The 24130-nt window shown below is 51.1% G+C and overlaps 2 protein-coding genes across 5 annotated transcripts; both read right to left on the bottom strand.

Moving 5' to 3' along the window:
- Window positions 1-92: 92 nt before the first annotated feature.
- B4GALT3 (beta-1,4-galactosyltransferase 3) lies at window positions 93-5973 on the bottom strand. Of its 4 annotated transcripts, none has more exons than XM_044944125.2 (8): window positions 5827-5973; window positions 4863-5008; window positions 4242-4540; window positions 3501-3736; window positions 2534-2724; window positions 2303-2425; window positions 994-1098; window positions 93-883 (listed from the first exon to the last, which is right to left on the bottom strand). In XM_044944125.2, the coding sequence occupies exons 3-8, from the start codon at window positions 4501-4503 to the stop codon at window positions 610-612; spliced, it is 1191 nt and encodes a 396-aa protein (XP_044800060.1). In that variant the 5' UTR covers window positions 4504-4540; window positions 4863-5008; window positions 5827-5973; the 3' UTR covers window positions 93-609. The 4 variants fall into 4 exon arrangements, with proteins under 4 accessions (XP_044800060.1, XP_044800059.1, XP_006048538.1 ...); XM_044944124.2 differs by having other exon boundaries at window positions 4242-4516; XM_006048476.4 differs by lacking the exon at window positions 5827-5973 and adding an exon at window positions 5570-5820 and having other exon boundaries at window positions 4242-4516.
- Window positions 5974-15403: 9430 nt separating this feature from the next.
- ADAMTS4 (ADAM metallopeptidase with thrombospondin type 1 motif 4) lies at window positions 15404-23566 on the bottom strand. The gene is made up of 9 exons (XM_006048475.4): window positions 22402-23566; window positions 20971-21294; window positions 20604-20736; window positions 19868-20038; window positions 18848-19134; window positions 18555-18741; window positions 18149-18324; window positions 17056-17231; window positions 15404-16626 (listed from the first exon to the last, which is right to left on the bottom strand). The coding sequence occupies exons 1-9, from the start codon at window positions 23137-23139 to the stop codon at window positions 16194-16196; spliced, it is 2625 nt and encodes an 874-aa protein (XP_006048537.3). The 5' UTR covers window positions 23140-23566; the 3' UTR covers window positions 15404-16193.
- Between the last annotated feature and the right edge of the window lie 564 nt (window positions 23567-24130).

The following is a 24130-nucleotide window of genomic DNA, read 5'->3' as shown; positions in this document are numbered from 1 at the left end:
GGCCTGGCTGTTCTGTCATCCAAGGGTAGAAGGTGGGGGTGGGTGAGCAAAGATAGGCAAAGAGTGCCTGGGACGCAGAAAGCAGGAGCGGAGGCGAGACAAAGTCCTTTATTAGAAAATATATCAAAATCCCAGCCCCCTGAGCCAGGTCCAAAAGAGGGAGCTACTCCATTACTGGCAGAAAGTACCCAGGGAGGGGCTTCCTTCAAACACACTTCCTGGGAACCATAAATAGAATAAATATTCACAGAGGTCCCGGGAGAAGCCAGATCACTCTTCTCTCCATGGAAGAAGAAGGGATTTGGGGTCCAGCCCTGCTCCTACCCCATGGGCAGGGGACTCCTAGGAGTCATCACATAAGTCATGACATCAAGGATTCACAGTCATAAGCCCTGGCAGGTGACCCTAGAAAGAGAGACCCCCAGGGCCAGAGGAGCCCAGCTCCAGTCCAGCAGTGAGGAGAGGCCCCTGCCCCTAGCACAGCAGTAAAGTTCAGTTCCCCACATCCCTCTAAGAGCAGTGAGGAGCTGAGGGTGGGGAAAATATAACCCCTCTGATTCAGTTTCATGATTAAAGTGGGAAAGAGTCAGTTTCATGATTAAGAAGGAGTCAGTGTGAACCATGAGGAGCTGTGTGGTTGGCAGTAGGCAGAGGGCCAGGCCTGGCTGGGGGCCGGCGCTGCAGCATCTCCTGACGGAAGGCTTGGGAGGAACCAGGCGGGTAATGGGGACCAGAGGAAGTCCGGGGACCCCGAGGGTCAGTTCCAATGTCTGCTGTGATGTTCGTATAGAGAGGGCCCAGCTCTCGAGACAGCAACTGGTATGTCAGTGAGTTCATTCCATCTTGAGTCCAGGAATTCTGGGTACGGACCAGGAGGTCAAACCTGAGGGTTACAGATTGGAGACTGAGACCCGGAAAGGAACAGCCAGGAATCTAGAAACTGTAGAGCCCTAAGGATTCACTAGTAATTCCCAGGCAACCCTCCCGTCGTACCTGTGGGGATTTTCCTCGTTGCCCTTATCTCCTCGGTGCTTCACCATCTTATAGTGTCCCACAGATGTGGGGGGACGGGAGATCTTCATCCCAGCCAAGCGAACCCTATGGGAAAAGTGAGGGCACCTTGGAGGATCCAGAGTGGAAGAAAGCTGCTGACAGGTGAGCAAGAAGAGCTAAGGCCAGCGAGGGAGGAACTGCATGTTTCTTTACACAAAGAACAACTGTTACTAACTCGACAAAGGGCCAAGTACTGGAAGGAAGAACAGAAAAGTCAAACAGAAAGAAGGAAAGGCTGAAGAGAATGTAAAAGCTGGCTGTCTCCAAACCCTCAGGGCCTAGTGCAGGCACGCTGGGGGCTATAAACCATTGGCAGAGGTAGCTTTGCACCTCCCACCTGTTTCCCAAATGGCTCCCAGGAGCTGCCTTTGCTGTCTGGAAAGGACAGGGAGAGGAACCATTTTGTCAAAAAAGGTAGGACAAGACTGGGAACCACAGACCCAAGCTCAGCAATTCTTACTGAGATTAGTGGCTGAGCGGCCTCAGCTCTGCTGCACTCCTGTCCCCCACCCACATTTAAGAAAAGTGTGGAACCAGGAAATCAAGACCTGGAAAGAAATGAACTCCAATTCTGATACACAGAAGCAAGAAGTGAGGATGGCTGGGGAAGGTACTGAAAGAATACATACATTTAGAAATTGCTGGGTGCTTTACACACATACAGAAGACAAGAATTCATAGAGATCTCTTCCCAGAGGACAAAGCGGGAGGAGAAGCAAGGGGCCCAGCATATCAAGCCCAAATAGTCAAATGACATATGAAATTGGGTCAGCTGAGGCTGAAGGTCAAAATGTTTTATATGCTAAAAATAAGCTGGCATCATGCCAATGGCACAGGCCCTTTATTTAAAAAAAAAAAAAAAAGTGATTCTGGACTATGTGGAGCAGAGCCTTTCCTCTTCCAGCTCTGCAGGAAGTGGTTTGGATGCAATCCTAGCAGAGGCAGGACTAAACAGTCTCTAGGCCCCTTTCCAGTTCTGGAATCCCATGATACTATTGGGATTGATTGTATTGATCTTGTCTTCTCTCCCGGGAATGTTATTAACCAGCTCTAAGGGACTGAAAGATAACAGAAGGGGGAGCAGCATGCAAAGCCTGACCTGGGTAGACCGCAAAGATAAGGGAGAGGAATAGGCACCGTTCAGGACCAGGGAGCTAAATTAGTGTTAAAAGACTAGGGCTAGAGGTGGTCTTAGAGGACAGGGATCCAGGCTGGGGTCAGGGAAGAAGGTGGTGGCAAGAAGTCTGACCTGGTAGCAATGTCGTCATCCTCACCACCCCAGCCCCAGTATTCATTGGGGAAGCCATTCATCTTCAGGTACTGGTCAGGAGTGAGCGCTGAGACCCCGCCAAAGTACTGGGGATATGGGAGGCTGGGGAAAGAAAGATCCTTGGATTCCACACGTCTTCTGGGAGCCATCCCTCCTTCTTCCACTGGATGGTGGAATACCCTGCTTCCAGTACCCTCCTGTGCCCTCTACCTGTATCCAAATTTGTTCATGGCAACAGCAACGTGCCGAGGTCCTCGGGGGTCGCACACATACAGGTTGTGGTCGTTCTCTGGCAGGAGATCCACATCATGCAGGAACAAGCAGTCCCATTCTTCATCTCGCAGGGCCTCCCGCACCCCAACATTCAGCAGCTTTGCCCTGTTAAATGTTCCATTTCCAGCCTGGAAGATAATGGAGGAGGACCAACTAGGTCTATAGGTGGCATGGAGAAGAAGCATAAAAGTGAATGGAGGGAAGTCAAAGTAGGTTATGGGATAAAGAGGATGAAGAGAAAGACAACTTCTTTGTTTTCTCATTCAACAAAATTTTTTGAGCATCAGTATGTGCTGGATGGGCTTCCCTGGTGGCTCAGATGGTAAAGAGCCTGCTTGCAATGCAGGAGACCCGGGTTTGATCTCTGGGTCAGGAAGATCCCCTGGAGAAGGGAATGGCAACCCACTCCAGTATTCTTGCCTGAAGAATCCTGTGGACAGAAGAGCCTGGCTGGCACAGTCTATGGGGTCGCAAAGAACTGGACATGGCTGAGCAACTAACACACATGTGCCTGACACACACATGCTACTATTTAGCATTTAATCCCAACAACCATGTGAAATAGGTGGTATATTGGTTACGACTCTTTGCCTCATTTTAGCAGGTTGGGTGTGTTGCTCAAGGTCACATATGGAACAAATAGCAGGACAAGAACTTTAGCCCAAATCTATCCACTTCCAAATTCAACAACAGAAAAATCATGGAAGATTACAGAACAACGGGAATATCCTTAAGAAGAAGCATGGGGCTAACATGTTGGCAGAGCAGTGCAAGCTGCTGCTTTCTTACATTCTACAGTCTGACCCTCTTTTAATTATTTTGAGACCCATTATATGAGAGTGGAGTGGAATTTGCTTGAGGCTTCCTTATAAAAAAATCACAGTGGCATGGGAACTGGGAGTACCTGGTGGATGACATAAATGCCGTAAGCAAGCTGCTGGCGCTGCAGGAACGGATGCAGGTGGTACAGCAGCAGGCGCAGGTGGTGCTCCCGGGCACGGTGGGGCACAATGATGGCTGTCCGGGACCGGGGCTCACACCTTGCAGGGCGGTATCGGCCCCCTGGTTCTACCCGGGGATTCCTCTCCACAATCTCTGCCAACGATGGCACTGGGCTAAAGGACACGGATATGGGACCCACTGTCGGGAGGGAATGACAAGGTCAGGGATTAGAAGGTCAAGGAGAACTGTCCCTGCCAGTCTGATTCTGGGACTCAGCTCCCCCAAGGGCTTGCTAAGAAATCTCACAAAACCTTGAGTTCCCTATCATTGGGACAACTTTGCAAAGTCTGGAAGATGAAGGCTCCTCACCTAGCCTGCCTTATTTTAGGGTTCCTTAACTCTCCCCTGCCTCACAAAGTTGGAAGCTTACAGTTAGCAGGTGGAGAGAACAGGACTTCCAACTAACTCCTAATCCTACCCTGAGGCATGAAGAGCCCATAAACAGGCAGGCAATGGAAAGCTGTGGCTCAATCAAAGAACCCAAGTCGAAACTCCAAATTTAGAGTCCATCTATCTCAACATTAGCCTACCTTCCAGTTCCATGACCCTCCAGTTTGAAGACCCACAGCTGCCATCCTATACTTGTCCAAGCCTCCCTGTCCCCACACCTTGGCCTTGCCTTCTGCTTTCCTTCTGCACTCACCTAAGAGAGGAGATCGTTCGGGACAGTATGGCAGGCCTTGAGGAGCTGGGAGGCCCCCTGGGGCAACAGGGGCCCCAGGCATGTGACTGAGGTTACTGTAGACATCATGGGGATGAGAATAGTCAAATGCCGGCTCCTGCTCTCGGCCAAAGAGGGCACTGAGGCTTCGAAAGCCCCCCAATGACAGGTACATCATGACTGCCAGCTGGGAGCCCACAAGTAGGGCCAGGGTGCAGGGCCGCTCCAGCAACCTCCGCAACATTCTGTGCTGGGGTCTGGATGAGAGAGAGAGGAGAGTTCTGGGAGGGGGCAGGAAGGCAGCATGCCAACAGAGATATCATTGGGTATTGATGAAGGTGGTGGGCAGGGGTAAAGAGGAAAAAGGAAAAGAACAGAGTCATAGAAGGGAGCACACACCGATACAGAAAGAAATAGAATGTAACCATCGGCAGGCCGCACCACCTGTCACTCCCAGCCTAAGTTTCACTCTCCCCCACCCCTCCCACCACCTACTCAGTCCCCACCCCAGAGAATGCTTACATCATTCAGGTCCCAAGGCCATTCCAGAGCATTCTCTGGAGAACATTCCTTCCAATTTTAGAGGGGGAGAGAAAGACTCACCTAGATTCAAACTGTCTTCTTCAGGATCATGGGGACTCCAGGAGGTCCCGGGGGAGCAGAGATGTGAAGCATTATATAAAATTGGAAACGTAACAGAGGACAGAGACAGGCTCCATCCAGCACGCCAACAGCAATCCTGGGACCAGCTGGAACAGAAGTGGTCAAGGATAGCCAGCCACCCCCAGAGGGGCAGAGGGCAGGAACAGGGTGAAGCCGGTTTCCCAGCTCTGGAAGCGAGCGAGGGAAAGTGGTTGGAGAGAAAAGGGGTGGAGCAGGAGATGCTAGGTCCCCGGCTCTGCCCCAGCCATCCTATAGCGTGTCAGATTCACTCGGTATGTAACCATCCCCCACCCCAACAGGACCAACCTGTTTGGGGAGTGGGGACAGGGCAACTACTGGAGATCTGGGTGAGGCAGTCCTAACAGGACTGTGAAGTGGCCTCAAGAGTACCCAGGGAGGCGGAAGAAACTGGCTCCTTTCCGTTCTTCACATTTATGGGAGCTAGCTCCGCAGGTGCAGGGAGGTGACCACCTGGGAGCTGCAAGCAAACAACCCCGGAGCGCGGCAGGAAATAGGATGGGGGTGGCGTCCTCTACCTTCTTCTACCTTTCTCCATCCTAGCGAGGATGGGGATCGGGGTTATTGATGAAATGAGATAGGGAGAGGGAGGGCTGGGCAGAACCTGTCAGGAACCTGGGCTAGCTCACCTAGAGGGGCGTGGTCAGCGGTCTGGAAGGGGTTACAGCCCAGTTCTTTCGGAGCAGCCTCATCTCATCCCACGCCAACCTCCTCTGGCGATTGCTCTACCTTGCAAAGTGAGCCCGCCGGCCTCTGTCCGGACTTGCACTTAGGTCTCCCTCCTTGCTCAAGGCTGTTTACAGCCTTTACCCAAAACTTCTCACCTTCCCAATCTCTCAAACCTTTCTCCAGGGCCTCTTCACCCCACCATCTCCAGCCTACACACCTGGCCTTCTGCCGCCCGTCGTCACCGCCACCCGGACAGCCGGGCAGGAATCGCTGCCGCCATCTTGGAAGCGGGCGCCGCGGGGGCGGGGCCTCGCGTCACGGGGCGGGGCCTCGGAGTGGGGGGGGTTGCCCAGGCGTGGAGCGCAGGGTCTGAGCACCGCGGGGATGGTGGGGCTCGCTTCAGGCCGCAGTCAACGAGGGGCTCGACCTTTTGGGAACCGGCGCAGGGTCTCTTCCCCACTGGACCAACTCCTAGCAGGATTCCATTCCCCACCCCTCAATTCAGCCTCTGAGTCGTGTCCGACTCTTTGCGACCCCATGGACTGCAGGATGCCAGGCTTCCCTGTCCTTCACCAACTCCCGGAATTTGCTCAAACTCATGTGCATCGAGTCGATGATGCCATCCAACTGTCTCATCCTCTGTCCTCCCCTTCTCCTGCCTTCAATCTTTCCCAGCATCAGGATCTTTTCAAGTGAGTCAGTTATTTGCATAAGTTGGCCAAAGTATTGGAATTTAAGCTTCAGCATCAGTCCTTCCAATGAACACCCAGGACTTATTTCCTTTAGGATGGACTGGTTTGATCTTGCAGTCCAAGGGACTCTCAAGAGTCTTCTCCAACACCGCAGTTCAAGAGCATCAATTCTTCAGCGTTCAGTTTTAAGATCCAACTCTCACATCCGTACATGACTACTGGAAAAACCATAGCTTTGACTAGACGGACCTTTGTTGGCAAAGTAGTATCTCTGGTTTTTAATACGCTATCTAGATTGGTCATAACTTTTCTTCCAAAAAGCAAATGTCTTTTAATTTCATGGCTGTACTCACCATCTGCAGTGATTTTGGAGCCCAAAAAAATAAAGTCTGTCACTGTTTCCATTGTTTGCCCACCTATTTGCCATGAAGTGATGGGACCGGATGCCATGATCTTAGTTTTCTGAATGTTGAGTTTTAATCTAGTTTTTTCACTCTCCTCTTTCACTTTCAGAATCAAGAGTCTCTTTAGTTCTTCTTCACTTTCTGCCATAAAGGTGATGTCATCTGCATATCTGAGGTTATTGATATTTCTCCCTTGATTCCAGCTTGTGCTTCATCCAGCCTGGCATTTCGCTTGATATACTCTGTATGTAAGTTAAATAAGCAGTGTGACAATATGCAGCCTTGACATACTCCTTTCCCAATTTGGAAGCAGCCTGTTATTCCATGTCCAGTCCCCACCCCTAGACTTATAAAAACAGCCAGTCCAACCAGGACCTTCCTCGGGGCCAAGAAGGACTGAGAGGCCGGTGTGTCAGAAGACCTATCACCCCAGGCTGGTCGGAATATGATTCTCATTGTGTCAGTGCCCCCCACTGCAATCTAGTGCCACTTATCAAAATTGTTTCCTGCCTGGGGTACATCTTTGCAGACCACTCTGGTGCATTTTTGTATCCCCAAGGTATCCCTCAGGCCTTGAAATAGAAATGGTTAATAAAACAAGGAAATATTGAGTATGAAGGGGAGGGCAGCATCTGTTTTAATGTAAAAATGTGTTTCCCCAGATGTTAGAATAAGACGGAAGCTCCGCTAATACGCAATATGTTTATCTTGTGGCTTCTGCTACCCGCTTCGAATATTGTGCTCCTTTAGAAGCAGATGATCAGACTGAGAAAACTTTGAATAACTCACAGTGTCTGCCTCAAAAACCTCATGTTCTAATGTGGGGATGGGAGGAGTTACAGACAATATAGTGTAATAAATATGATAACCTAGAAATTGCGCCTCATTCACAAGTTGAAGTTTGGGAAAGACTTCCCAGAAGTGACAGGAAACCTAAAGTATGTGTCTATAGTGTGTCCTGTTGCATAAGTTTCTGTTTCCACGCGGCTATTTTACAACTCTGTAGGTAGCTGACCCAATGTAAATTCTATTGTCTGGCAGAGGTTCAATTAACTCCCTCCTCCCGAATTTGTGGAAAAACAGTTTTGCCTTCATGTACATATTTCTGTATCCCTGATCTACATAAATGTGTCTATTCTTTTGTTCAGTTGCTCAGTCGTGTCCAACTCTTTGCGACCCCATGGTCTGCAGCATGCCAGGCTTCCCTGTCCTTCACCATCTCCCAGAGCTTGCTCAAACGCATGTCCATTGAGTCAATGATGCTATCCAACCATCACATCCTCTGTCATCCCCTTCTCCTTCTGCCTTCAGTCTTTCCCAGCATCAGGGTCTTTTCCAATGAGTCGGCTCTTTGCATCAGGTGGCCAAAGTATTGGAGCTTCAGCTTCGGCATCAGTCCTTCCAATGAATATTCAAGATTGACATCCTTTGGGATTGACTGGTTTGATCTCCTTGCTGTCTGAGGGACTCTCAAGAGTCTTCTGCTTGTTTCCTTGTGAGTTAAATAAAACCTTTAACAGGTGTTCATTTTTATACGTGTATTAACAAAAAGTCTCTTCATTGACCAAATTTTAAACAGGCCCCCTGAGCCCTCTTTTCCGATAGACCTCATCCTTGGGCCTGTAGCCATTTTTAAGAAGAATCCGATATCAGTTTAGCAAGAATCCCCTTACCCTTAATTTCTGATCTCCTTGGCCTGCTTGTAGCAAGAATTCTAAGTTGGTTTAGCAAGAATCTTCTTATCCTTGATGTAATTTTCCATCCCTTGACTCTTTAGTTCTGCTTATTGGCTATAAATATCCATTTGTCCTTACTGTATGTAGAGGGAATTCCTAATAATGTACTTTCACAGCCTTGAGACACTCCATAGAAATAGCACCTGGAAAAACAGCATATATTAAGAAAATATGTTAATAATTATCTTTCATGTTTTTCTTAGAATAATATCCTTGTTAAAAACCCCAAGGCCAGACCCAGAAGGAAGTATGACTGGAATCATGAACACATGGACCTTGAAACACCGGGTCGGAGTCAGGCATGAATGTTGCTTCAGTTCAGTTCAGTCACTCAGTCGTGCCTGAGTCTTTGCGACTCCATGAACTGCAGCATGCCAGGCCTCCCTGTCCATCACCAAGTCCCGGAGTCCACCCAAACCCATGTCCATTGAGTCGGTGATGCCATCCAACCATCTTATCCTCTGTCGTCCCCTTCTCCTCGCTGTTTACTCACTTTCTAATTGTTCCCAAGACTAGCCCAGAAGGGAGAGGCCTGGGGTGAAAACAAAGAGATCTGGACTCTGTCAGTATAGTCCAGGACATTTAGGAGTGTGTGATTGAAACAGCATGTGTCTTGAGAAAGATAATATCTGAGAAAGTCTTGTGGTCTACAATTAGGAATAAAAGCTGGACTCAGAGTGGACTCTGCCCCTCAGTCCAACAGAGGCTGCAGGTCGCTGACCCATTGCCCCAGATTTCGTGTTCTGTCTTCATTCTCATTGCTCACTTCCGGACCATTAGGGCAACAACTATATTCAGAGTTGAATCCAGTCTCTCTCTGACTGGGACAGTGTTGGCCCCTATTGCGATAATCCTGAATAAAATCTTTCTTACCATTTTACCAAGTGTCAGAATAAGTTTTTACAGAGTGAGAGTTATAATTTTACCCTTTTCTGAAAATTATCTTTTAACAGATGGATTGTGTTCTAGACCAAGAAAACCATAGTGCAGTCTGAAAATGAGGAATAAATTAGGGCATTGGGCAAATTAAAAAATGGATCAGTAGAGCTAAACGATAGGGTGAGGGGAATGATGAGAGATGAGACTGATGAGGTAAATAGGTGCCAGATAATGAAAGAGTCCATAAGCCACATTAAAAGAGATTTTTATCCTGAGGGCAAGACGAAGGCCTTAAAATGCTCAAAACAGAGATTTTAGGAAGTTTGCTCTGGTGGAAACATGGAGCATTATCAGAGTGGTCAAGGCTGGAAGCAGGGACCTATTAAGGTTACTGCAGAAATCCAGGAGTGAAATGAAGCTCATGCAAAGTAAGGTAATTTCAGTGGGACTAGAGGGAAGAAGACAGCTTTGAGAACTTCTGGGAGGCAAATAGGACTTGGTGATTGATGGCATGTGCCAAGTCAGGGAGTTAGAAGACTCCAAGATGAATCTTGGATTTCTAATGTGGACCAATGGACATTTAATGAGAAACAAAACTTAGAAGAGGCAAATTTGGGGGCAACAATAGTGATGACAAGTTAAACTTTGGACTTAATGAGTTTGATGTGCCTGTGAAGGCTTATAATTATATAATACTGGATTTCAGTACAACAGCAACTTTTTTTTCTTGGCTGCATCAGGTCTTCGTTGCATCATGGGGAGTCTTTCATTGTGGTGCAGATTCTCTAGATGTGGTGTGCGGGCTCAGGAGTTGCAGCGTACAGGCTTAGTCACTCCAAGGTATGTGGGATCTTCATTCCCCAACCAGGGATTGAACCCACGTCCCCTGCATTGCAAGGCAGATTTTTAACCACTGGACCATCAGGGAAGTCCCACAATGGCAGCTTTGAAACCTCTGGCTGTGTGATGTTGAGCAATACACTCTCTGGGTTCATCTGTACAGTGAACCCATCTTAAAGGGTTTTGTGATATTTCATGAGAAGTATGGGAAAGGGCCAGCAAACAGTGGATATTCAATACATCTGAATTTTGAGCACAAAATAAGAGTCAAGTAAAAGCCCTACTTCTTTTTTTTTTTTTTAAGTTCTCACTATATAATGGAAAAGATAGACTTGTACAGAAAATTGATATAGATCTCATCTAGAGGACTTTTCCTCTGAGCCTCTCCCCCTCCGTGATGTTCTACTCTGATAAAACTGATCTTCACCTTCTATCCTTCATATCTACCTTCTTCTGACAACTCCTCTACATTCATTTGCAAGCTCCCTGTTTTCAGGAAACTTCACTTCCACTCCTTTTCATGCCGGCCCCACCCTGGGCTTAGTCATCATTGAGAACTGCTACATTTCTGAAACCTTGAATTCTAATATGCTGGTTTCTACCACAACATCCTGCCTTTTTGTATTCTGAATAAAATCATGGGGCCCCTAGAGGCCCAGTCATGACACACAACGTAATAGAAGAAACCCAGTCTAATAACTAAAAATAATAATTTAAATCTCTACTTGCGCTTCCCTGGAGGCTCAGTGGAAAAGAATCCACTTGCCAATGCAGGAGACGTAGGTTCAATCCCTGGATCAAGAAGATCTCCTGGAGAAGGAAATGGCAACCCACTCCATTATTCTTGCCTGGAGAATTTCATGGACAGAGGAGCCTGGCAGGCTACAGTCCACCTGGTTGCAAAAGAGTCCCGAGTCAGACTCGACTTAGTGACTAAACAACAACAGCAACAAATCTCTACTTAGTTTCTCCAGGAGACGTCAGAGGCATGGGGGAAGGGAGAGGGAAGCAAGAGCACATTCTAATGCACAGCTCAATGTCTTTAAAATCGTCCCCTGCCACTTAACACTTTCTACTGAGATGGTAGCTTCTTCCCAAAATTACCCCTTCCAACTACTCAGTTCCTTACAGGTATTATCCACCAGCTTCAAGTCTGTTCGCTTTATTTTGATTTTGCATAACGGAGAAGAGCTTGGGAGCTGACCTAGCAAGCAGAAATTCTTTCTTCTTCCACCACTACCCTACTCTCCACAAACGCTGACAGTTTACTTCTCAAAGGGGAGGCAGACACCTCTAGGAACTTCTGTGACCTCATACCCTATGACCCCCACCTCTATCTTGGCACCTGTCACACATGTCTAAAATCTTTGTCTTACCCAAATGTCTGAGCCATCAGACTATGAACTCTCTGAGGACAGAAAGCGTGTCTTCCTTTTTATTATCCCCTGAATGTAACCTAGAACTTTTGGCACAAATTTTTACAAAATAGCCCAAGTAATAATAATATTATTGTTACAATATAATATTCAATAATATAATATAATAATAGATCAAGTAATTTAAGATCATGCCATTGCATCTTGGCTCTTGCAAAGCTTAGATTCAGTCCAACTGCAAAAATCTGTGTCCTTTCCAGACACTGTGAGAGAATGATTTGATTCCGGTTTATAAGCTAATTGGTTTATTTATTGAACAGGTAAGTGTGATGAACAGTTCATTTGCATAGGGGAATTAAGTCAATTCATTTATTTCCTCTGACCCACTTTCAGACCACATTTCCAGCTTCTCAGTGCTTACTTGCATCCGTATTTGAACACGTGTGTCACCGCTGGTGTATTTATTACTGGATCTGCAGGGCCTGGAGAAGGCAATGGCACCCCACTCCAGTACTCTTGCCTGGAAATCCCATGGACGGAGGAGCCTGGTAGGCTGCAGTCCATGGGGTCGCTGAGGGTCGGACACGACTGAGCGACTTCACTTTCACTTTTCACTTTCATACATTGGAGAAGGAAATGGCAACCCACTCCAGTATTCTTGCCTGGAGGATCCCAAGGACGGGGGAGCCTGGTGGGCTGTCGTCTATGGGTCACACAGAGTCAGACATGACTGAAGTGACTTAGCAGCTGCAGGGCCTGTTGTTGGTTGCCCAAAGACTATGAGGGATGCCTTGAATCTACTTCCTGCCCTCCCTTTCCTTCCTAAAGCTACTCAGTACTCAGGGCCTGTCCCCATACAAGGTCCTGTCTGAGGAAGTTTTCAGCATTGTTGCCCCCCCTTCCCCTCGCCCGCCTCTTTCAGAGTGGTTTTTTAAGAACTGGTGGTTTCCTGCAGCTGTCAGCTGGTTACTCTTGCTGCCAATGGTTTTGGCTTCTCCCCAGCAACAGTCAATGAGGAAGGTGTTCAACTGGTTCAGAAGCATCCTCTTATACGTATTAACAATAAGATGTTAATACATTAAGTTCTACTCTCTTCCTCCTTCCTCCCCAACAAGTCCTGACCATGAGATGAAGGTTTTGTCACTAACCATCACTCTGGTATTTTAGAAAATAAAATATTATAATACTATGTGAAAATTAAAGAAGTGGGGCTAGAGAGGGGATGGAAATGTAAATTAATAGCTCATTCCACAGCATACACCCCACCCCAAACACTGGCTCTCCCACTCCCACCACAAAATTAGTAATTGGACAAATGCCCAGATTTCTTCTGCTCTAACCGCTATAACAGAGAAGCTCAGGGACAGGAAGATTTGAAAGAAATTGGCCCAACTCACAGCTATTGCTTCAATCTCCTCCCCCACCTCAAATACACAGTCACCCTTGCCATCCTATAAAATAGTTGTCTCTGCTTGAACTTCTAAAAGGACTGGGCTCTCCCAGCAGTCTCTGATTCTTCTTTCTTCAGCTCAACATCATTCTTTTCCCCTTAAGGACCAGATATCTGAACTGTCTCTGTGCTTTCCTCCCTCCTGTTATTCCTGTTTCTCCTCTATTTGTCTATCCATACCCCAGCTCAGCCCCATGAAGGCAATAGATTAGGCAGACTGAGGAGTCAGGGCTCATCCTGGCTCTTCGAGTGAGGTATGCACTCCTTAATCCATGGGAAGAACTTGCTGGACTCCTGACATCAGGATATTGGGCAGTCTATGGCCTTGTTCTGGGGAGGGTGCTATGATGAGAACATTCCGGAAAGGGGTGAGGCCTTCCTTGGGATTTAGGGCCAGAATGCCCATCACTTCTCTTTGGGGAGCAGCTCTCTCTTCTCTTTCACTGTCTAACTCCACCCACCTACCCGCCCAATCATACAGGTGGCCTCTGAGCTCGGCGCCTTCCCAGGGAAAAACTTCTTCATGGCAGTCAGAACCTTATTCAGTGAGAAAAGGGCTTTCTCTTAAAATAGTACATATGAAAGTGATTTACAAAGTGTGAATTACCATAGACACTAAAGAAACGTAAGAAGGGGTATCACGATTCCCTGTTCATAAGGCCCAGCCCAGGACACTCTCCTTTTTTATTTTATTTTATTTGACCACACTGCACAGCATGCAGGATGTTAGTTAGTTGACCAGAGATCAAATCTGTATCCCCTGCAGAGGAAGCATGGAGTCCTAACCATTGGACCACTAGGGAATCCCAGGATTCATCCTCCTGAAACCTCAGAGTCCACTGAAGCCTGGGCATCAGTTCAGTTCGCCCTTATCATACAGTTCTTCATATCATCCTATCTTTCTCTTTGCAGAGGTATACTACAAAACATTTCCCCAGGTTGCGGTGAGCATCTTTAGTCATATATTGTTTGTGTTTGTACCTCAGGTCTACTTAGCACCAAACTTGGCTGATTATACCATTAGCTCATGTTATTGGCGGCCCAATTTTGCTACTTAGATGAAACATTTGAAGATCACTCTGGCCTTGTCCCACTCTCCTGTTTCTCCCTCCTCTAGCCTGGCTGGTAGGAGGATGGGAGGAAGGGCCAGGGCCAAGCACAGCAGTGGGGCCATACACGATGAAGAGAAGAGATGGAGCGGAGCAGGGGCCTGCCCCGTTCCCGGTGCTGCTGAGGGAGCGAGTGCCATGCTCGGTGGCACAAACTCCAGTGCGCTGTGCAAGGCACTGCCTGGTACAGAACGTGAGCAACGAAGCCCAGCCCCAATGAGCACGGCACACACCGCCACTCTCCATGGCTTGCCTTAATCCCCTATATCCCAAGCAATGTGTGGCAGCCCAGCAGGAGCTACTAAGGCAGACTGAAGCACCTCTATTTTCCCTGCTTCCTCTTCCTCAACTTCCACCTCAGGGTCTTCTTTACCCATAGTTCCTCCCTCACCTCCACATTTAGACCTTCTTTAATCCCTAGCAGTCCTGCTCCTGCCTCAAGACTCCAAATTCTTGCAGGGTCTACCTGCCACCCTATCACAAGCCTGTTCCTTTAATCAAAGTCACCCAGTCAGAAGAAAAAATAGAATTGTGTAGTACCCAACTGCCCTTCAGGTGTTTTCTGCCACCACTGAACAATTGGCTCCCCCTTGCCTCAGCTTCCCCACGCCTTTTTTTGTTTTGGGCCCTCCTGACTATCTCCCACACCTCTTATTAAATTCCATTCTAACCTCACGTCTTCAAAGAAGTCTGCTAGGTTTACACTGGTTTCTAGGGACTCTGTGCCTGTTACTCAGTACTCACAAGGGTAATTCACATGGGTACAGTCTTCACGGTTTTGAAAATACTGTAACATTTGTTTAGAATAACCCTGTGGGAAGAGGTATTTTTAGCCCTCTTGCACACATGAGCAACCTAAGGCTCAAAATCCGTGACTTATCCACCACTACCAGCTAATAAGATGCTGAACCCCAGCTCAGATTTAGACCCACCAGCGCCTGCTCCAGTGGTCTTCCTGAAATAGCCTCCCCAGGACCCCCTCACCTAGCACTCTCATTGCTAAGCACTGTGTGTATTGACACTTGTTCTTGTTATTTTTCACCTTCATGTTCTTGTCAACTGTGCTTGTACTGCAGTGTTTATTAAGTCTCCACGTGGTTGAGAGCCTCCGGGTATCAGGGACAGGATTGTCCTTTCTCTGACAGTCCTTCAAAATCCAGGCTAGGGCTCTGCCAACCAAAGGAACTGAGCCTGGGGGCGAGGCCAGGCACCACTGACGCAGATCTTTGCCACCTTCAGATGCACTGCAGACTCCGGAGAGAGTGGAGCCGAGGACAGCAAGGTGGTGATAACAACAACGGACAACAGTTGACATTTGTTGAGCACTTACTGAGTGCTAGGCATTATGCTAGTTCTTTATTTACAGTATTTAATCCTTATAACAAATTTACAAAGGAGGTATTATTATCATCAAATGAGGAAACTAACGTTCAGAGATGTGGAATCAGGGTGCAACCCACATCTGTCTGACTCCAAAAGGAGCACATAAATAGCAGAACTCAATTTATATTTAAAAAATATGATAATCCCTTACTCCCTGAAGGCCTATCCTACCCTTGACTCTTCCTTTCCGAGAAAATAAAATTCAAGGAGAGGAAAGCTGGGCAGGATGAACCACACACACACACACACACACACACACACACACACACACTTTGTCACACACAAACACACACAGATCACGTACACCTATCACCACCACCCTGGATTTCCTAGACAGGGTGAGAGCTAGGAAGGCAGGGGATCAGTTTCCCCAGGACCCTGACCCTCATCCCCATCCCTGGTGCTAAATAAAAGTGAATAAATACGAAATAAATACAACTGGGGCCCACCCTGCCTTCCCCCTCCCTCCTGTGACCAGCAGGGCAGAGGGGGCAGTTTAGATAGGGGACAATCTCCCAGCCCCTTCCATCCACCAGCCATCCAGGGCAGGAAACCCCGGCAGGGCCAGCCTGCTCGGTAGCGCGGGGAGGAGAGGCGGGGCTCACTAAGCCCCTCCCCCACGGTGTCTCGGGGTGAGGCTGCTGCAGAGGTCTCTCGTTCACCCAAACTAAGTCCGAGGCCCCGGTGCCCAGAAAGGGCAGCCGGGATGGTGAGGTTATTTCCTGCCGGCCCAGGAGCGCCGCCGGAGGATCTCCAGAATCTGTGCCTTGCGGCGCAGCCAGTCCTGGGGAGTGGGGCGTGGCGTGGAGGGGGCCGGTCGCGGTCGCGGCACGAAGAAGCTGTATCTGAGGCGGGCGTTCTGCGGGTTGCCAGCCACTAGGACCTGCAGCGTTAAGGGCTCAGCCAGGGGCCCGTGTCCTGACAGTGTCTCCGAGGCTGCAGTGGCCCCGCTGTAGCGCAGGCTGACTGCCCCGGGCAGTACCACGTCTGTAGGGGACGGAATCAGCGTGTATTCACCGTTGAGGGCATAGGAGCCATCGGCGAGCTTCAGGGCCAGGTAGAGGCTCCGGACGCTAGGGCTCCCCTGATGTCGCACCAGGATGTGGGTGGCCCCAGCGGGGATGGTGACCACGTTGTTGTATCCGTACCTGTGTTGGAGTAGAGGAGAGCTCAGCATCTCGGTGAACCCTCTCTGCCATTCTGAGCAGGGTTTGTACCATCACACGTGTGCAGCAGTTATCTCCCCAGACCTACCTGAGCTGTCCAGCCTAGATCTGAGCTATCTGCAGATGTGTCCTTCTCCCTCTTTGTGGGCCCTTACACATGCCGCCCCTTCTTGAGGTGCCCTTCTAAGCCCCCCTCCTTGGCACACTCCAATCCCTACTCCCTCCAGGAGGGAGGTCGCCTCCTGGGGAAGCTTTCCCCAATGCCCACAGGGCCCTCATGGCAAGCCCAGGCTGACACTCTGGAGCAGGGGTCTGTTTGTGTCCCTTACTAGACTCCCAAGTCAGCTCTTTGAGAGGAGAAACAGTGTTGAGGATACCGCTATATCCCCAGGAAGATGGAAGTGAACAAACCTGAATTTTTTGAAGGAGCCAGACTGCTTGCTGCAGCTGGAACCATCCCCACCACACACCATACACTTGTCGAACTTCTTTTTGGAGCCAATGACGCGGTCACAGCCGGCATGGATGCAGCGGCCCTGGACACAGACTGAGGAGCTGTCCGGGGAACAGGGGGTCCCATCTGCCACCTGAGGAGAAGAGAGGGAGTGATGAAAGGGTCTTCCTAAATCAAAAGGTGTTGGTAAGCCAAACAAAAACCATATCCCATCAGGGAGGGGATGTGGATGGAATGCAGAGGGAACCCCAGGCTCTGTAAGGGATGATAATCATAATGACCGTGATAAAAGCCACCATTTTCAGAAGCTCACTCTGAGTTAGACACTGTGCTAAGTGCCATATAAATCTCACAACCACTATTTGAGGTTTGTAGAGATGGAACATTGAGGTTTAGAAAGATTAGGAGCTTGCTCAAAGGTTACACAGCTGGCAAGAGGAGATGCCAACATGGGAATTGCAGGTCTGAGTCCCAACACCAAGCCCTAAACCTTGGTGTAGTGTCCCAGCTAGACACTAGAGGGCAGTCAACAAGTAGGCATTCTCCCCAGAAGAGGGTGAAGCAGGCAAGACTGCTAGTCTAGTTCTTCCTTCTTCAGCTTCAGCCCAGGGCCCTATCACAGAGAGGGGCGGGGCAGGGCCATCACCCTCTCCAGGCCTGTTTAGTGGGGGACTGGCCCCCCAAGAGCTCAGTGAGGCCACCACTGTAATTCAACAGAGCAGCCCATCCGATGGGGGTCAGAGCCATGCCCCAAAGGCCACAGGCTTCCATTCTCACCAAATGGAGCAGTGGAAGATGGGGAGAGGAAGAGCGAGAAACCGATGGAAATGGGACAGGCTAGCACATCCTGATGGGCAACTTCTCCAGAGTCCAGGGCTGATTTTCCAAATACCCATAGACAGAGAAGTCTGAATGGAGCCCTGGGCTGGCCAGGCATGGCCGTGGGAACTCCAGCAATAGCGCTGTTTTGGATCTTGGCCATCAGAAAGCAGAGGGCCTCTGGGGGGGTGAGTGAGCACAGACAAGGCCCTGGGGCATTCTGGTCCTCACCCGTGGGTCCAGCACGTAATAGTAGCCCAGTGCCCGGGTCTGGCAGGTGAGTTTGCACTGGTCCCGGGGGGCCACACCAGTGTAGCGAGGAACCCAGTCCATGGGCCCGGGGAAGTTCTTGAAGAGGTCAGTGCGGTGGTTGTAGGCAGCACACTGCTCTTCACGGAAGGTCAGTGCTGTCAGGTTACAAATGGACAGTCAGAGCCCCGCTCCCTCACACTGCCCACCAGTCTCCCATTAGCCTCTCACACCTTCTAGACAGCGTGGCAGCTCTCCACCCCACAGACTGCCTGTCACTCCCCTCAACAGCAGGACCCTTAACACCTCCTTGGTCCCTGAACTCAAGGGACAGTGCTTTCTGCTCTCCCAATGCTTTCCAAGGGGTTCCCTACCTCCCACTCCTCACCTGAGCCAGTTGGGCAGTCCTGGGTGTTGCAGGAACGGAAGCGGGTACGGCGGCCCTCACAGTACTTGCCACCATTCCGGGGGACGGGCCGTGTGCAGTCCCGGGAAGAGAACTGGACACCCCCCCCACAGCTCCGAGAGCAGTCACCCCACGATCCCCAGGGACCCCAGCCACCAGCCTGTGGGACCTGCAGAAGGACAGAATGTAAGAGTGGGATCAATATACTCTCTTGGGCTCAGGGCCAGTCACCACTCCCCCAGGCCCTCTGCCCCACCCCTGCCCTTGGATCTCACATTGAAAGCCTGGAGCTGGTCCACATGGAGGCAACGGCCACCCATACAAGCCTGTGCGGGCCCGCAAGGGGTACCATCGGCCCAGGGTGAGTGCTTGGTCTGGCACATGGCATGGCCATTCAGATGGCCAGAGCACCAGAGGGCAGCACAGGGCGGCGGCAGCTGTGGACAATGGCGCGAGTCAGGCCCAAAGGTCAGCTGGCACTGGCGGTCAGCATCGTAGTCCTTGCCGGGGAAGGTCATGGGCAGATGCAGAGGAGCCTCCGGCTTGTCTAGGAGACAGTGCCCTGGGAAAAGAGGCAGAGGGGTTATGAAGTCAGCAAGAGGCTGCAGAGGGGCCTGCTGGTCATCAGCTGAAATCTTGGGTTCCCGGGGGGCTGAGGGATCCTACAAATTCTAGTACTGGAAGAAGCTTTAAATAGTAGCTATAATTTATTCAATGTTTATTTGATGAGCATTGACTAAATGCTTGACCAGCAATATGTGTTTAATCATGGCCAGCACCTGTGAGATAGTCACTGTTATTCTGCCTATTTTACAGATCGGCTATGCAGAAGTGAAGTAACTTACAGTCACACATCTACACACATCAAAAAGTAGGATCAGGAGAGGAGCTCACAGCACTAGATCTTCCTACCTAGTCTAACCAACTACAGACTTCTTGATCCGCTTCTCATTAACAGCACTGCGCGATCATAGTCATACTGCTAAGTCTGCACACCTCAAGTGACAAGGCCTCCTTCACAACTGGCCCCTTCTGGTGTCAAACAGTTCTGGCCCTTAGAAGGTCAGTTCTAATTCTTTTGAGGCCAAAACTTGCCTCCTGTAGTTGTGCTATTCATCCTGAGAGGAAGTGGGAACCACATAAAGGCAGCAACGTTTCTCACCCCATCCCACATGTAGAGGAGGCATGTTGGAGAGAGTCAATTTGGCCCACGTGGGATGCAGCAGAAGAGGAAGTACTGTGCGGGGGGCAGGAACTGCGTCCTGCACAGGGCGAGGGGAGTGCCATCTGCTTACCGAAGCCATTGTCCAGGAAGTCAGTGATGAAGCGGGCGCTGCAGGGGGACCAGGGCTCCTCGGGATCCACGTGAGCCATCACAGGGGCCATGACGTGGCGGGAGGTGCTCTCAGGCCCATTCAGACCAGTGCATTGCTTCGAGTTGTCATGGAGCATGCTGAAGACATGGCCTGTGGAGCAGAGGCCCTGTTAGTGGCCACAAATCCCATCCCTGGGCCCTCAGTGGGCTGCAGACCCATCAAAGCCTGGTTGCAGCTTTGGAGGATCAGATCCATTCCAAATCTCCTTCTGCCCCCAGTGTCCTTCTGGTGCTCCAAGGGCTTCTCAGTGTGTAGCCCCCATTTCTCTGTCTCCCTTCCCCCCGATATATTCAGGGGCCCTCCCTAGTCACTTTTCCTTACAGCCAACATTCCCAACCCTGATTCCATCCATTCTATCACTGACTCTTGTGAATAATCTCTCTCAACATTGTCCCACCTCCCCCTCCAAACACACACACACACACACACACCCAAGTTCACAGTAGATTTCTACACACTATCTCATTGAATAGAAAAATGTGTTTGTCTACATTCTGAGCAGAGAAGGGTAATGGCCTTGGACTGAGGCTTGGGGAGAAGGAAGAAAAACCTGGTGACCTCCACTTGTACGCTGGTGAGCGCACCGTTGCCTCACCTCACCCCTGACAGCTCTCTCACTCCTCATGCGTGCCCCATGACCCCACCGCCTTCTTACCCAGTTCATGAGCTGCGGTGAAAGCTGACTGCAGCCCATCATCCTCCACGATGGCGCAGCTCCGGGCGGGGTCACACACGGTGCCCACGTCAGCCATGCCTAGAGTGTCACAGGTAGAAACTCCGCACAGGTCCTGTGGAGAGGGATCAGAGACACTGCATGAGGGAACAAGACAGCGGGGTGCATTGGGCTGAGATCCAGATTAGTGGGGACCTGGGCACTGGGCCTTCGGCACTGTCAAGGCCAAGATGCTGGGGCCAGGCACCATGTCGAACTACCCCAGGGGCACCATTTGCACCAGAGTCTGAGCAGCGGTGCTTCTTGGAGTTGTGCAGGGTATTGCCTGAGGTGCTGCCCGGGGCCTCACCTGCCGGGTAAACAGAATGGCTGTGTCAAAGTGGCCAGGGTCCGCGTCGTCAGGGGTGTTGAGTCCTCGTTGCCAGGCACAGAAGCTGCGCAGGGTCTGGGCGGCACTGGGGCCCACTTGGGGCCCTTCCTCACCTGGCCCCAGAACCACTAGCCGAGTCACCACCAAGCTGACGGGGTTGCGGATGCTCGGGTGCTTGAAGGCCTTGGCCGCCGCCGCCATGACTGTCAGCAGGTAGCGCTTGAGCCCTGCACCGTGGAATGCCGCCATCTTGTCATCTGCCACCACCAGAGTCTCCACAAATCTGCTCAGTGAGGCAAAGCGCTGCAGAGGAAAAGAGGGGAAGAGGATCCTGAAATAGCCTCCCAGACCCGTGGATAACTTCTTCCCTCCCTCACTTCCTAGGTCTGGAACTCAGCAGAGCCAGCTGGGCCTCACATATCCCATGGGATTCTTGACGGGTCTGGTGAGGCCTCTCCCCCGACAACTCCAAATCCCTGGGCTTTTGCGGTAACTCTGAGAAATCATCTGTTGGTTCTGAGAAGAGGAGGGGATAGGGAGGCCACGTCCCAGGGCTGTGTGGGCCCCTGAAGTGAAAACCAGTTGGGACGGCCCCTGGGAGGGACCATGGGGTCCCCCAGGCCCAAGTGTGGCTGGGGCCTGCAGGACTGGGGCTAGAGGGCTGGGCTGCAACGTGTCTGCCCTGTGTGGTTGGAGGAATAATTCAGTCAGCAGCTAGGGCCAGGGCCAGATCTCAGCGTGGCGGGTGCGGAGGGAGCGTCTGGTCTGGATTAAAGCTAGAGAGGGCGGGAGGGAGGAAGGGAAGAAGGGGGAGAGCAGGAGTGGGAGGGAGGAAAGGATGGAGCCTCAGGCAGCCTTACAGTCAGTCCGCAGTGTGGGAAGGACCGACCAGAACGGACTTCAGGGTGCCTTGCCTCCCTGTCCGCTCCTGCCCTAGTTGGTAGTTTGCCAGAACAATTTTGAAGACAGCATCAGAAGCCAGAGGCCAATCCCTCGGGCCTCAAACCTCATTCCTTTAGCTGGTGGTGGGGTGAAAGTCAAACTTGGGGCCCAGAAAAGAGTCAAGGCCAGGGGGCTGTTAGGAGGGCCTCACTGTTGGGGACTGTGCCAGCAGGATAGCCAGGGCCATAGCCACGCAGGGGCGGGATGGGGAGAGGCAGCAGTCACTCCCAGCACAGAGTCTCTGACCCACCTCTGGGAAGCACCCCTTGGGATCAGCGATCTGGCCAGAAGAAGGGTTGGGGCAGGGAGAAGCCAGAGGCTTCCCAGGGAAGGAGGCTAGTGGAAAAAGAAAAGGCAGGCAGAAGGGAGGGGAGCAGCAGACAGGCCAGAAGTGGAAGTGGGTGGAGAGAAGACGAATGAGGGTCAGTAGGACAGACATGGCAGGACACGGACTCCAGGACTGCCTACCTTAGCCCTTCGGGGGCTGGGGCTGGGTTTCCCAGGAGGAGCCTTGACGTTGCACATGGGGCCCTGGCCGCTGACAGGACTCTTCCGGCGTAGGATGTGAGCCCCAGGCCCCCCAGCGGAGTTAGGCGCACCTCCCTCCAGGGGCTGGATGTGGAGTTCAGTCCCTCGGTACTGCAGCACCCCTAAAAGTGCTCCCCCGTCCCAGTGCAGAGATGCCACCGACTCCGGATCTCCGTTGATGGTGCCGGTGAGGTAGGTGCCTGGCTCCGCCCCACCTAGCAGCTCAGGCGCTCGGCCCAAGTATTGCACCGTCAGCCCCTCAACCTGCACGCCGGGGTCCTTCTCCAGCTCTAGCAGCAGTGTCTCCCCAAAGGCTGGCAAGCGGTACAACAGCCTGGCAGGGGCGCCCAAACCAGGCAGGACGCTGCCGTTGAGCTTCTCTGGAAACACGATCTCCTCCTCCCGGGGGAGGGGGCTGGCCGGCCAGGCTGAGGGCAGGAGGGAGGCTAGCAGCAGCAGCCACACTAGCCTGGAGACGGAGAAGGGCACAGTGGGGAGCAGCAGGCGGGGTTGGATTCCCCACAGCCAGCCGTCCGCCAAGCCCCTCCCGGGATGCGAGTCCATGTGGGACATGGCACTGATGCTGTAGCTGGGAGGGACTGAAGCCATCTGGGCACCAAGTCCTCCCTGTCCCGGCTTCGAAAAGCTCCTCTCTGCAGCCTGGGGGCTCAGACTCATGCCAGGGTCAGAGGCAGAGTTTTCAGAGGGCCCGGGGACCTTCAGAGGAGTTGGAGAAAACTTGGCCCTTAGGCTTAGGAGAAGTGCCTAGTGGTCTGGTTCCTCCACACTCTCCTCCCACACCCTCCTTCTCCTGGGTCTGTTTCTCCCTGCTTGTGTCTTCTGCAGCTTCTCTGGCTTCTCCCTCTGCTCTCTCAGACTCTCTCTGGCTTCGCTTCAATTCCTGTCCTCTCTCTCTGCCTCCTTCCGCCGTGCCTTTGTCTCTTTCTCCTTTTCTCTCTCCCGTGTCTATGTGTCTGTGGGTCTCTCTGTGAGTTCTTCCCAGCTTCTCTCCGCGCCAGCTCTTTTTAAGCATCCCCAGCTGCTACGATTGGCTGAGCTATAAGCCATTCAGCCCAGAGCTCTGGTGGCAGAACTCAGATGGGTGTCTCATTGCTTCCCAAAAATCCATTTGTTTTTCTTTAAAAAAAAAAAAAAATGGGACTTGCCCAGTCCCAGTTGCTAGAGGGGACTCTCCCAGGCACTGGGCCAGCTGATGACATAGCCTTTTCCCAAACTCCGAAGTCGGCTCTCAGCTGTCTCACTCTCTTTGGTGGGGTAGGAAGTCAGGGAAAGGGCCTGACCAACACGCAAAGAAAGGATCAAAGTCCCAGGAGAATTCTTGCTCCCACTGTCTAGCCTTTTCTCAGGGATCCTTCATGATGCTCTCTGCCCCTATAGGCTGGTTTCCAGGGCCAAGGGAAATGAGTGAGCTGCCAGGGAAAGAGGGTGGGGAACAGGTAAGGAAGCATCAAGAGAGCAGAACAAAGAAAGGAGGTGACTTGACACAGCTCAGGAACCAAGCAGTTGGAGAGAGTACAGGAGGCTGGAAGAAGGGACAGGCAAGGAGACAGTGATCAGGAAGGGTACTCCTCAAAGTCAGGATGAGTCTGCTTAGAATGGGCACATGAAGCAGGCAGAGGCCACAGCAGACAGGATTAAGGACTTTTAT

This window comes from Bubalus bubalis, chromosome 6 (assembly GCF_019923935.1).
Source record: "Bubalus bubalis isolate 160015118507 breed Murrah chromosome 6, NDDB_SH_1, whole genome shotgun sequence".
NCBI lineage: Eukaryota > Metazoa > Chordata > Mammalia > Artiodactyla > Bovidae > Bubalus > Bubalus bubalis.
This window is presented reverse-complemented; position numbering and strand designations above follow the sequence as displayed.

Coding starts and splice junctions, on each gene's coding strand:
- B4GALT3 (XM_044944125.2), bottom strand. CDS start 4,503: ATGTTGCGGAGGTTGCTGGAGCGGCCCTGCACCCTGGCCCTACTTGTG. Junction 2,725..3,500: donor GCATTTATGTCATCCACCAG/GTACTCCCAGTT, acceptor ATTATCTTCCAG/GCTGGAAATGGAACATTTAA. Junction 1,099..2,302: donor GATGACGACATTGCTACCAG/GTCAGACTTCTT, acceptor CTTTTCCCATAG/GGTTCGCTTGGCTGGGATGA.
- ADAMTS4 (XM_006048475.4), bottom strand. CDS start 23,139: ATGAGTCTGAGCCCCCAGGCTGCAGAGAGGAGCTTTTCGAAGCCGGGA. Junction 21,295..22,401: donor CCAGCCCCCGAAGGGCTAAG/GTAGGCAGTCCT, acceptor TTTCCTCTGCAG/CGCTTTGCCTCACTGAGCAG. Junction 18,325..18,554: donor GGACTGCCCAACTGGCTCAG/GTGAGGAGTGGG, acceptor GTAACCTGACAG/CACTGACCTTCCGTGAAGAG.